This window comes from Pseudochaenichthys georgianus, chromosome 19, assembly GCF_902827115.2.
Source record: "Pseudochaenichthys georgianus chromosome 19, fPseGeo1.2, whole genome shotgun sequence".
Lineage (NCBI taxonomy): Eukaryota > Metazoa > Chordata > Actinopteri > Perciformes > Channichthyidae > Pseudochaenichthys > Pseudochaenichthys georgianus.
In genome coordinates, this window is record NC_047521.1 from 19,033,675 (window position 1) to 19,046,871 (window position 13,197).

General features: G+C 39.1%; 1 protein-coding gene across 1 annotated transcript in view; it reads left to right on the forward strand.

The window, feature by feature from the left end:
• The first annotated feature begins 2,449 nt into the window (after nucleotides 1-2,449).
• Nucleotides 2,450-13,197, forward strand: part of pde6c (phosphodiesterase 6C, cGMP-specific, cone, alpha prime) — a 28,529-nt gene continuing 17,781 nt past the window's right edge. The window contains exons 1-10 of the mRNA XM_034107406.1: nucleotides 2,450-2,528; nucleotides 3,044-3,267; nucleotides 3,392-3,499; nucleotides 4,268-4,423; nucleotides 7,353-7,406; nucleotides 8,028-8,169; nucleotides 8,535-8,662; nucleotides 8,958-9,151; nucleotides 9,591-9,714; nucleotides 9,799-9,870. Coding sequence (XP_033963297.1) covers nucleotides 3,082-3,267; nucleotides 3,392-3,499; nucleotides 4,268-4,423; nucleotides 7,353-7,406; nucleotides 8,028-8,169; nucleotides 8,535-8,662; nucleotides 8,958-9,151; nucleotides 9,591-9,714; nucleotides 9,799-9,870 — 1,164 coding nt within the window. The 5' untranslated portion in view covers nucleotides 2,450-2,528; nucleotides 3,044-3,081. The remainder of the gene's footprint in view (nucleotides 2,529-3,043; nucleotides 3,268-3,391; nucleotides 3,500-4,267; nucleotides 4,424-7,352; nucleotides 7,407-8,027; nucleotides 8,170-8,534; nucleotides 8,663-8,957; nucleotides 9,152-9,590; nucleotides 9,715-9,798; nucleotides 9,871-13,197) is intronic.

The following is a 13,197-nucleotide window of genomic DNA, read 5'->3' on the forward strand; positions in this document are numbered from 1 at the left end:
TGACAGACGTTTTTCATCTGAAGCATTTTACGAAAGGTCTGACTTGCTGCCAGTATTACAGATTGAAATGAACGTGTTCCTCTGTTAACGTTTTTGAGGCTAGAAGAACGTATAAACAATTTTTCAAAAAGTAAAAAAAATGGCCACTTCAGCCAGTGAAAAAGTATAAATAACATGTCCCTAATATTCTTCATGTATATTTATTTGTTGGTTTTACCTCAAATCAAATTCATGGAATTGAAACACTGCCAAATGTTACCGTCTAATGAAAGCAAGGATGATAGTTTATAATACCAACCCTTTACTTGCATACAAGAAAAACATAAAGGTTGTTGATTTTTAGTTTTAACAGATTTACAGAGATCATCGAGTCCGTTCACAGCAGTGAAATGTTTTTTTCAGCCTAAATGAACAGAAGTATTGTATTCGGGAAATGCATTACTTGTGCCACTTGCGGACTTATTTATATGCTTAAAAGCCCCTGTGGCTGAACATAGTGTACTGTGGAAAAACAAGGTGACATCTACACATTTTGAACACAGAACAGAAAGTGCACTAAAGTAGAAAAGCTCAATATCACCTGTCGTGAAATGTTGAAAAAAAAACACATTTTCTAGGCAGAAATATAGATACAGACAAATGGCAATCAGGGTTCACTGCTTTGCAAAGAAAAACCATAAAGTAAGAAGATGAATTATGTTATTACTTTTTCTTACATTAATACATTTTGTATCAGTACATTTGATAGAGATTTGTGTAAATGTATTAGCTGAATGCAATAGGTTTAAGGAATTGACTGTTACTGTAAGATATCCTATTGGTTATTGTTACTGATTTATTTGGCTCTTTTATGCTCAGATCTAAGAATTACATGCCACAAGAAAACAAATGTTATAAAACATAAAAAAATGCCTGGTGGCAAGTCGGATTATTTAATGTTGTTGTTATTGTATAATTACTTTTAACCATTGCCTCTGTTTGCTCTGATGAAGGCATACACACTGAGCTTTAATTAATCATTACGCTGTTGTGAAATATTGAAGGTCAAGGGTCAAGGTACTACTTCTCTTTACACAATTTGTTTATGCCATTATTTACCACTGCTATTGTAAACATGTCATTTGGCAAAGCTATTAAAGGAAGAAATATCAAACCTGCAAAATACCACCTGAAATGCTTATAAATACTTAACATGTAGGCTGTGTGGAACTTGGAGAATGCGTTAATGAGAACATTAAGGGCAAGTGTATTAATGATACTCCCACACCTTATTAATGTTTAAATAAAAAGTATTAACACACATCACAATTGATTATAATTAGGTGGCTTTGTCTTACAAAGCCACAGCTTCAATGCTTTGTCCTTCCCCACAGCTTCAATGCTCTTTCCTGTCTCTCTTCACCTGTGTTTTTGTGCCTGACACACCTGGAGGAATGTAGGCCACACACACACGCACGCACGCACACACACACACACACACACACACACACACACACACACACACACACACACACACACACACACACACACGTTCGGGTCAATGTGACTGATTTCGATAGAGCAAGTCACATTTGGTTTAGGCACGAAACATACTACCAGTAGAAATACATTGCTTTCAAAATCGCTCTGTGTCGAATCAATAGATTATATTTCGTGACTATAACACGAGTTGCTTCATCCTCTGAACACCATACGATGGCGACTGTAACGCACATATTAACATAGGTACGCTCCTCTGAAATGATTGTCCCCTGCAATTATTATTATTATCCCTCATCGAGTTCGCTATTCAGCTCGCTAACGTTAGCTTAAACAAACGTAACTTACTAACGTTTGTGCTTACTGGACACTTTCACATCGTGTGCCACTATTAAAACAGAGCTAGAGTTCAGAAATATATGATAATTCAGTTAATTTGAAGTTGCAATGCTGGGAACACATAGCGCCATCAACAATCTCTTAAGATGCTCCTTGATAATGAATGGGAGTATAATGCTACAGTATTTTAGCCAATGGGTATTATCAAACACTATACAGGAAATTCACTTAATTTGAAGCGGTTTTCTGGCAAAAACATTTCTATAAAAATATGCTTCATTATGATGTGTGTCACTGAAAGGTTTCTCAGTGCCGACTGCCGATTAAAGAACACGTTTGGGTGGGCTCTCTCCGTGGGTTCGCTTCATTAAGTGCAACGGGCAGTCCGGTTTAACAGATACGTCAGTCGTTGAAGACAAGAAGAAAATAAAAGGCTGACTTCTCACGTAATTTGATTGAAAACGATAATGTAGGTAAAGAGAAAAATATTGAATGATGGCAGTCTTCATAACTGTGTTTTTCACACCGTTCCGCCCACCAGTCGTAATTCGGGACACTCAGGTTTACGTAAACAAACGCACCCCACTGCGCATCACGGATATGACGTCAGCGCGCTGCAATTCAAACTTCAGGAAACGAAAACGTTTGGTTAGAAAACGGTCTTGTTGTTACTGACTAGTTTCACTGGATATCTTCACTTCGCTTCATATGTAAGTGTATTTTATCATGTATTACTCACCGCCAGTAATGTTGGCTTTAATGTGTTTGTTATAAAATACACAGCGTGAAATTAAAACGATGTAACGATAGTTTATTAAAAGCTTTCAACTAAAGACAGGTGCGAGGATGTGTGTTACGTTCAGGCACTGTCAGTTTCATTGTCGAGTAATCTGTGTTATTGATGTTTAATTTAAATATACATTAATGTCCATAAAAGGGGATACATGTTGGTGAAATGTGCTTGTAAATAAATGTAAAAACCAACGTCTATTTACTTGAAAGACTATGATTTAGTGACAAATATGTTTATTTTTCTCCCAATGTACACTACTGATCTGTATACTTTAATATCATTGATAAAGTTTAGTATACACTCTTTCATTTGGGATATTTCACAAGGGTGTTTCCATTCAGTTGTATTATGTGTTATCCAAATGATTTCAGGCAATATAATACATCCGGTGCATTTTACTTCAGTCTGTCAAATGTATTTTTTCCTTTTTAGAAGTCCAGGTAACTTCCTTACCACTTAACAAAGAAGCCATGTCTAAAGGAGCCAAAGAGACCATCGTCACCAGGTTGGGCTTCAAATCCAGCAGCTCTGCTTCCAAGGCTGAGGCAGAGCTGGAGAAAGTCAGGAAGGAGAACGCTCACCTCAGGAAAAAGATTGATGAACTGGCCAAACGACACATCAAACCCCCTGACTCAGACAAAAGCAAGCTGCTGGAGGTAAATACATGTTTATTTGTAAGGTGTATTGAGGGATTTAAATCCAGGAATCTCTTCATGTCTGTCTATCTGTTTCCCTTGTTTTGTATTTTAATGTTTATATTTTTCCTTCATGTCATTCCAGAGGATCCTGTCCCTTGAGACGCTGCGAGAGAGAAACAATCAGCAGTTGCTTGTTAAAGAGCAGGATCTAGACACAATGAGACGGCAGCTGTCAGCTAAAGGAGGAGAAGTATGTACACATGACTCATCTTCTGCACAAATGTAGGGTTACACAAATCCAATGTATCAGTATATCTATATATCTGAAAGCATGGACTCACAGAAAGACTGATTTGGAAATGCTGAGTAATTCTGCCAATGTTGAAGAGATATACCTAGAGCTGTGTCTTTGAGACTGCTCCCCAAGTGGTAAAGATGTGCTGCACTTTCGGCATTGTATTGCTGGTATATGTATTGCTGGCAGCTGACAACTGTCAGAAAAAAAAATATCATGCTCCCACTGAGCTGTCATAAAACACAGTTGGGGGGGAAATAGCTTAAATCCCATATCTGACAGCAGCTCAACTAAGCGACGTTTAGACAGCCAGCAAAAGATGCATACTACATATGCTGTTCACTTGATATTTATAAACCAGCTTTCTCCCAATGTTATGCCTCTGTGTTCATGACGCAGCCGGATACATTGATGCTAATCATTGTGAAATCTCTTTCTATTGTTGAAGAAATCATTTATTAATTTAGGCTAAATCTTGGAAATTGCATGCTGGTAAATGGATTATGAGCTGCTGTTTATACCACATATTTTTGAATGTTTTATTCAATTAAATCACGTTTGCTTCTTTCTCAACAAAAGTGCTAAAACCTGCTCAGTGGCCATTTGTGTGACGCAGATAATTGATTTGATAAATGCAAATATGTACCTGCATAAACAAAGAAATAACAGCTTGATGTGTAGACTAGTCGAGGTGTTGTTTATTCACATTGTTGTGTATTTCAGGTTGTGGCATCCCTGCAGGCCCAGCTGGAGCAGCGGAGGAAGGAGTCTGATCAGAGAGACACGATGTTCCACAGTTTGTCACAGGAGACTGGGAACCTGAAAAACCAGCTGACCACCGTTTCTGCTCGCTGCCAGTCCCTGGAAACACAGGCGACGGTAGGTTGACCACCTAATTGACCCTATACCCGTCTAGATGTTCTCATTAGCTAGGAAGGTTGTCAGTGCCATTCAAGTTTGCCTCCTTTTCCACATAAGCAATTATCTTATTGGGTTAGTGTACCTTCCTAATCATAGAGTTGTATTTAAAATGTAGCTGTCTGGCTACTTTTTACTGGTACAGGTCATGAATAGAGTTAATGGGGTTATTAGGGTTGCTAATTAAAAAGTCCTTATTCAGTAACTTAAGTTATTGAAAATCACCCTATGGATTTATTAAAAAACAGTAAAAAAAAGAATTGGAAAAACGTACAACTCTGTCCTGTGCCTCCAATTCCAAAATAATCTTAACACCCCCCCCCCCCCTTCTTATCTACAGTGTAAATGCAGCAGAGATATTGTTTTCACATCACTTTTTTTCACATGACAATAAACATTTTAGTGATTAATTAACATTAGCTCGAGCAAGTGTCAGAACAGAAATCGGTTTTCAAAGGAACAAATAAATATATAAGTTGAACATAATCGTTGTGGTATTTGTTTGCCTCTGTTCAGAATTCTGAATACACATGACATCTATTTTGATCAGTATCTAGTGCACCTTAGATTTGTGTAATATAATGTTATTGTTATATAATTCTTCAGTGACTCTACTGCATCAGAGGTGATTTATTTTGAAATGCAAATGCAGTTATATCCCCGTCCACTAGGTGTCACTGTGTGACCTTTCATTGTTTTCCTCAGTTGCTGTCTTTACCTTCTCTCCGGAGAATATCCGTAATGAAAGATAAAGCTCTGATAATAGAAGACCAAAAAGGAAATATTGTGAATATAAATACACATGTCAGTCCATGGTTGTCCTTCTCAGCCATCCATACCTGTACAATAACACATTGTAGTGAAAGAGAAGGATTATTTAATATACCAGTGGTTGCCACACAATTATAGGATTTCCTTCCATTTAAAAAGCAGCTGTGATTCCTCTTCAGCTCGCTTTGAGCACAACGTGCTTCACAACACTCTCACAGAGCCATCCTTTGTGTTCTACTTTGCTTCTTTACAGCAAAAGGAAGCTTAATCGCAATAATTCAGGAAGTCGGGTGGCTGAGGACTCGGGGATCAGAGTCAAAACAACTTGGAATTTATTTAAACAAAACTAAGCTAAATATCATGATTTTTGACCAAGTTTTTCTAAGAGTGGTGCTTCTGCATAATGTCCCCATTTTAATTAAACCTCAAAATGCATTAAGAGCTCTTATTATTACCCTGTGCTCCACATCCTACGAAATCAGTTAAACCCTTCATGGTAAAAGCCAACTGCTAAGCCCATTCATCATTCATATTTATTAACAATCAAAACCAACTAATATAGTTCCTGTTGTTACAGTATTGTTTAAAATGTGTCTATAAGAGTGGGAGGATGTGAAGAAAGAAAGAAAAGAGGAGATTTGAACAAGAACAATATGCAGTTATTTTCCCTTCTTGCTTTTGTTTTTCCACCCAAAGGTCACAACAGTGCTGGAAAATACCTTCTTTGAATCTAAATGTTCTCACATGGTCCGTACTTTTAGTCTCAAGGTTGAAAAGTATTAAAAGGCAGCGTGTTATGTATATAAATGGATGGGAATGCTTGTTACTTGTCAGTCCCTATAGATATGGGTGTCTTTCAGGTGCGAGTGGGTGTCCTTATCTCCATGTCTTCTTAATAATCAGGGTTCGTACGGGTGCTTGAAATCCTTGAAATTGCTTGAAATTTGACGTGGTGTTTTCAAGGTTGGGAAAGTGCTTGAATTTTGGGAATGGTGCTTGAAATTGAGATAAAGTGCTTGTAAATGCTTTACTTTTACAATAAATTGCTGTCTGACTGAATAGTTCGCTTTTTAGATTAAAAGAAAAGCATTGCTTCGTTTCTACATAAAACAGCTCCGCTGCGGCCTTCCCCCGCTATGCGCGCGACCTGCAAGTGTTTGTGTTACGTGTGACCTGGGCATTCTGATGAGAGAGATAGGTGACTGTGTGCCAGGAGGTTGCCGTTTCAACGAGCGTTGGCTAGCAGAAGACAAATACAAGCCATGGCTAAGACGAGGGTCAAGCCCACGAGTAGCCTCCTGCAAAGTTTGCAAAAATAAGGATGCGAGAGTCTGCGAAGACGAGCCACATGAAAGGTACGCCGTAGAAGAGCATTTTAGATTAGGCTAACGTTGCATGTTACGTTTGTTTAAGCTAACGTTAGCGAGCTGAATAGCAAACTCGATGAGGGATAATAATAATTGCAGGGGACAATCATTTCAGAGGAGCGTACCTATGTTAATATGTGCGTTACAGTCGCCATCGTGTGGTGTTCAGAGGATGAAGCAACTCGTGTTATAGTCACGAAATATAATCTATTGATTCGACACAGAGCGATTTTGAAAGCAATGTATTTCTACTGGTAGTATGTTTCGTTCCTAAACCAAATGTGACTTGCTCTATCGAAATCAGTCACATTGACCTGTGTGTGTGTGTGTGTGTGTGTGTGTGTGTGTGTGTGTGTGTGTGTGTGTGTGTGTGTGTGTGTGTGTGTGTGTGTGTGTGTGTGTGTGTGTGTGTGTGTGTGTGTGTGTGTGTGTGTGTGTGTGTGTGTGTGTGTGTGTGTGTGTGTGTGTGTGTGTGTGTGTGTGTGTGTGTGTGTGTGTGTGTGTGTGTGTGTGTGTGTGTGGTGTGTGTGTGTGTGTGTGTGTGTGTGTGTGTGTGTGTGTGTGTGTGTGTGTGTGTGTGTGTGTGTGTGTGTGTGTGTGTGTGTGTGTGTGTGTGTGTCACAAGAGCAACACGGCCAGAATAACAAACGAAAAAGTGCCAGACAGCAGTGCATTGCATTCATTTCTTTTATTGAAGCCACTACTGTGTTTTTCAGGCATATGGTTTTATGTGATTGTTTTTCTCTCTCCAGAATGGACCGGTGCCTCCTGCAGACTTGGCTTTGGTTCAAGATCAGCTGAGAGACGTAAGTCCATTCGATGATTAACTAAGTTTGTTTGTATGTGACTTTTTCCTCTATTTTAGTATGCACGTTCTTAATATTGGAAAATTGCCTTTGTACCAAAGCTTTATATCTGAAATATATCGTATAATTCTGCAATATATTTGAAACATGTCTTTTCATTACACCCTGTTCATGGACAGTGAAATAATGCTTTAAAATGCATCATTAAATGTCTAGGAACCATTTTAATGTCTTTCAATACATAAAGACACTGAGCTATTGGATAGATTTGTTTTCATATTCTGTTCTTGTACACATCATATTCTATTTACATGTATATAGACTTTTTCCACTACTTTTTATTTTGTATTTTATTATATATGTTGCATTGTTGGAGGAGCTCAGGTCAGAATAATTTCATTGCCATTTCTTCACTGTAGCTTTGTGCCTATGACAATAAAACCTTTTGAATCTTGAAAAAAACATTTAGAATATTTGAGGTCACGTAGCAGTGTTGATTAGAACCAACTCTCACTGTCATTTACACATTTATTACAGCGGTGGCTTTGAATTGGATCGGTCAAATCTTTAAATATACAGAACATAGTAAGAACGTGTCTTGGTTGTGCATTTCACCCCCAGGCTCTTGAGAAGAACCAGCAGTGGCTGGCGTACGACGCGCAGAGAGAAGGCTACGTCCAGTCGGTCCTCGCCCGCACGCTGGAGCAGCAGCAGCAGCAGCTGGCCAAGCAGCAGCCAATCAGACAAGAGGCCTCGTCAGATGGTGAGGAAGAAAGGGGGGGTTTGAATTCGCTTTCTACCACATCCTCCATTGTAGTCACTACAGATGTAATGAATATGAACCTAACAAGCGCTTTGATGCATACGGTGTGGGAAAGGAAAATGGGGATATGCAGTTTTAGATATTCCAACATTAAAGACTTCGGGCGGGGAAACCAGGTGAAAAAAGATTAGATTGGTAATTACTGGAATTAAAAATATTAGCAGCAACAGCAGCACTGATGAGGCAATTCAATTCTTAAACCTTCTGTAAACATTTCACAAAGACAATGCTTAATACCAAACATCTTCTCAGATTAGTGCGTTGTTTACTCACTCTTCTTATCTCTACTCCTGCCAATTTAGCAGTTCCAGAGAAGGACGCTGAGCTGAAGCGGCACTATGAGCAGCAGCTTTTGGGGGTGCAGAACAACCTGGAGAGGCAAAAAGATCAGGCTGCCAGAGGCCAGGAGGAGCTCAGTGTGCAGAGGGAACAGGTAAATGCTACAAAAGGTCATGTACTGTATTGCTTATTTAGTTATATTCCTATTAACAGGATTCCATTTTCTGTCTAATTCTCATATACCAGCTTTTTATGCCTTCTGCTGCTCACATTACTAAGACACCTCGCTGTCTCCTTCGTATTCCCTCTGTTAAAAAGTTTGGATTAGTACATCATCAGCATGCAACTTCGCTAACCCAATTATATTTCTACAGTCCTTGGATTCAGGCATCTTTAGCATGTAAGAACTCAACAGAAGTATAAACAGTTTTGAAATGTGTATTTTGCAGACGTTGAAAGCTCAGGCGGAGCTGCGGTCTCAGAAGGAGCAGGTCAGCCGGCTGCAGGAGGAGATGGCGGCGCTGCAGGGGAGGTACGAGGACAAGAGCAGCGAGCTGTCGTCGTTTCTGGGGAGGTACGAAGAGAAGAGCAAAGAGTCGCAGGTCGTAAAGATGCAGCTGCAGGCGGAGCGGCACAGCAGCAGGTCAGAAGTCTTCTTTTGTTGTAGAAATCGAATCAGCCACAGTTTATCTCCAAACGTGACATCTGGCGCGGAAAAACGGCAGAGGCTCGTGATAAGAAAAGGCCACAAATCCAGGGTATTAACCTTTTCTTAAATTCTCAGTTGGTCCACAACTCAAGCCAAAAAAGTGTCTTCCTGACTCGTATGATAGGTTGACAAATACAGAGTAAGCTGAAGAACACTTTCTTAATGTGCCGACAACAACAGCCGTACATGGGTTTCAAACTAGAACTATTATTCAAGGATTCAAGGCTTTTATTGTCATTTGTACATTAGCTACAGTGCAGATATGTCAATGGAAATATTAGATCACAGACTCCTCCAACGGGGCAACACACATTTTAAGTGCTCTTTAAGTTATTCTTAATATTCATGTGGGATACATAAACACTGCACACAGACATGCAGTGAGCGAGGAGAGAAAGGTGTTGTCTGAGCGCTCGGACAGGATGAGGATGGAACTGGAGAGTATGGACACGAGACTGGAGGAGGAGAGGAAGAGATCTGCTGAACTTCTGCTGCAGGTAACCCTCAAAATCCAATGTTAATTTGAATGGAAAGGGATTTAAATGTTGAGTTTTACTCGAGTGTTTATTTGGCTTCCGCAGGTGAATATGCTGCAGAAATCTCTGCTGAGCCAAAATGAAGAACAGAGGAGAATCGCAGCGTTGGAGCAACAGGTACATGCTTTTAAGAGAAATAACTCAAATCTGTATCAAATGGGTGAAAACCAGCAATTCCCAGTTGCACAAATTGAGTGTTCATTAGTAATGAAAGTAGTAACTGTTGTGCGAGTGACTCTCATCTGTTAAAGTAGTGAAATCTATACTGATATCACTTGGAATTCTTGGCTCCTCTTCACGCATTTCTACCCCTCCTTAGATCCAGCTCTCTGCCAAGGACTCTGAGAATGAGAAGGTTGATCGTCAGAGCATGCAGCACCAGTTACACAAGGTGCTGAAGGAGCTCCGCAAGGCCCGCGATCAGATCACTAAACTGGAGACTGTTGTAAGTGTTACTAGACATCATGACCCCATGTATATTGTTTTGGCTTTTATAGGTTCATGTTCGAAATCTAAAAAATCCCGAAAAGATAAAGCACAGATGTTGGGTGTACACATTTCATAAACATTGCAAAGCTTTTAAAGGTCAGATCTGCACTTCTGAAAGTTGAATTTACACGTTTTAGCTGACTTTCCAAATGCTGAATTATTATGTTTTGTGTTTCAGAAACCACCAAGCTCCCGTTTCTCTGAGCCCAGCTCCTACAACAATTTTGAGTTTGATCACTTGACCATCCGCGACTCTGCCGGACCTACGTCTCCGTCCAAAGTCCCCAACCTCCTGGATGAGAGTTTCCTGGAGTGCCCCAAGTGCCGGGCCTCCTATCCCACCAGCCGCCACAGGGAGCTCCTGGCGCACATAGACTACTGCCTTGCCTGAATGAATACATAGTCTAGATTGGTGATTGGTTCCTTCCCAAAAGAGGGGCAGCAAGACAGCAAAGCTACCAATTAACACAACCAATTATTTTATCTCTTCAGGCTTCTTTAATGTTGTCAGACAAAAAAGGAAGAAAATCACCATTTGGTTAACCTGGTAGTGTTGATATGCAGTCTGAGTCAGTGGGGGGGCAAGAATACATTGCCGCCTCTTTATAATGGGTCACAAGTCATACACCACTGAAGCTCTCAACACATTACTCCTAACAAAAACGAAAAATATATGTAGGTTGTTTACATGGTTGTCAATCCATTATTTGTGTGAACTTCTAAAAGCAGATTAGCTAAATAGCCAATAGCTAAATTGCCTCATGCAAGATGATTAAATTGAAATACTGCCGCTGTTGTGAGAATGATGCAGCATGGATAGGTCAATTGGAGGATTTGAAAAAGCATGTTGACTCCAAGTGATATTGAAATGGTGATTTTATCTAAGTGGGTTAAGGTCCAAACAGCTAATAAAACGGGGTTATTATGAATATACAAGTATATTTTCAACAGTTTTTAAACATATTAATGGGAATTAAGGGACATTCTTAAAATGCAGATTACATAACCACCGTAAAACTATTTATAAGTGATTCATGTTAAGTGATAATGATAATTTAAAGAGATGTATTCCAGGGTTTTTTGCCGTTAGAAAACCGTCAGGCCAAAGATTGATTTGATAATATTCCTTCCCTATGTTTACTTCTGGGGTCTTCCTGCTTCGTTTCGTGAGTACAGTATTTTCCTTCATGGCAAGCTCTTATAGAATTGTATTTTTGTGTGCGTTTGATGTAATTATTTATTCTTGGGTTATTTTTAAGTGAGCTACTGTCTTTTAAGTGACTAAATGCTTATGATAATAATGTATTTCTGTACGCATTCACGACTGCTTTCTTTAATCATGAATTTACCTTTACTGTATTTTATCAACGTTTACAAACCTGACTATCGCAGTATCTTTCAAACCAGCTGTAAACATACCGCTGATACACTCCTAGTTTCAGTAATCAATACATTTGGTGTTTTTGTGTTTTTTCTCAGTATATTAAAGGTATTTGTGCATTGTTTGGAAGACAGAGAAATTACCCAGAAGCAGCCAATATCATTGTTCATTGTCAGTATTGAGATGAAGGATAACATAAAAAGGATAAATTAAAGTATAGCAGTGTTTCTCTTCGCTGATAAACATGACTGAGACATTCCTCCAACCTGTGGTGGGATTTGCCTCAGCTGAGCGGAGAATAAATACAGGAGTTTAAATGGTCACATGGTGCCAGGTTGTCCTTCTATTCCTCCTCGTTAAAGTGAAGCTCATTTCAACCTCCACCTTCACTTTTCAAGCCCGTAGCTCTGTAGGCTGGAATGAGATAATTCCTTGTACTCAACTATTTAAGGCAGGGGATTAGTAAAGGTCCTCTTGGTTGAGGGAAGGGGTTAAGTTGCTTTTATTCCTGCTATCTTGGCAATGTGACTCGATGGACTTAAAACAGACGGACACTTCTATGCGGTCTTCTTTTAGATCACTGTTGTGTTTTTGCGTGGCATGATTCGTCCAACTTTTTTTTTTCTCCGTTTTATTTTTATCATGTGCTCCAAAGTTGTTTTGCTGTGCACTGTACTGTATAAAAGTGTGCAATAAAGATTTAAATCTCCACTCAACACAACATTCCTTTGTGTACTTTTGGTTGAGTTTTTTGGCACTAATGGTGTTGTAAATAGTGAACTATTGCTCAATTTCTAAATTGTCTAAAACAAGAAACTTTTAAAACTGATGGGAAATCAGTGTGACAATGTACTCAAACGTTTATTTTAAGTTAGTAAACCTTTCCTTGCTGTGTCTGTTTTTGGTGCCAGTTAAACTAGATACTTTTCAAGTGAAGGCTGCGCCAGGTTGGTGAGTCTCGTCTTTTGTTGTCCACTTCACTGAAAGTGCTGTACTGAAAGGATTAGGTATAAGTGTTCCAATTACCATCAAGCTAAAGAAACCCATTCTGATGTTTAGTTTATAGTTATTGGTCAGCGTATTCTGCAAACTAACACGTTTTTAATGGAGAAAACATGTTTGAATATCTTGAACGCCTCGTTAGCAAAGACATACGACGATGCTAAAAGATCAGCTGTGAAAGAAACAACCTTCAGCAGTACTTTGAGCAAAACTGCTCACGAGCAGGTATAACGTTCATCATTGAGTTCGAATGCTAACATTAGCTGCTTAAGGCATAAACACAACGTCATATATTGGAGAACAAAATCATGGCAAATTAAATGTTAATTGATTACAATTCATCCTGAGGCAGAGATGAATGCCTGTACCGACTTTCTATTCAATAGTCATCGAGGCATTGCCTTTTGTTGTTCAAATATTCAGAGAACTATGAATGTCTGTCCAGCAGATGTTGACATATATTTTTTGATATGTGAAAACTTAGAGGCAGAAGTCAGACAGTTTTAGGCAACTCAACAAACCTATGTCACAGAGATAGACATCATGTGATATATACTTATTATGTAAACTAT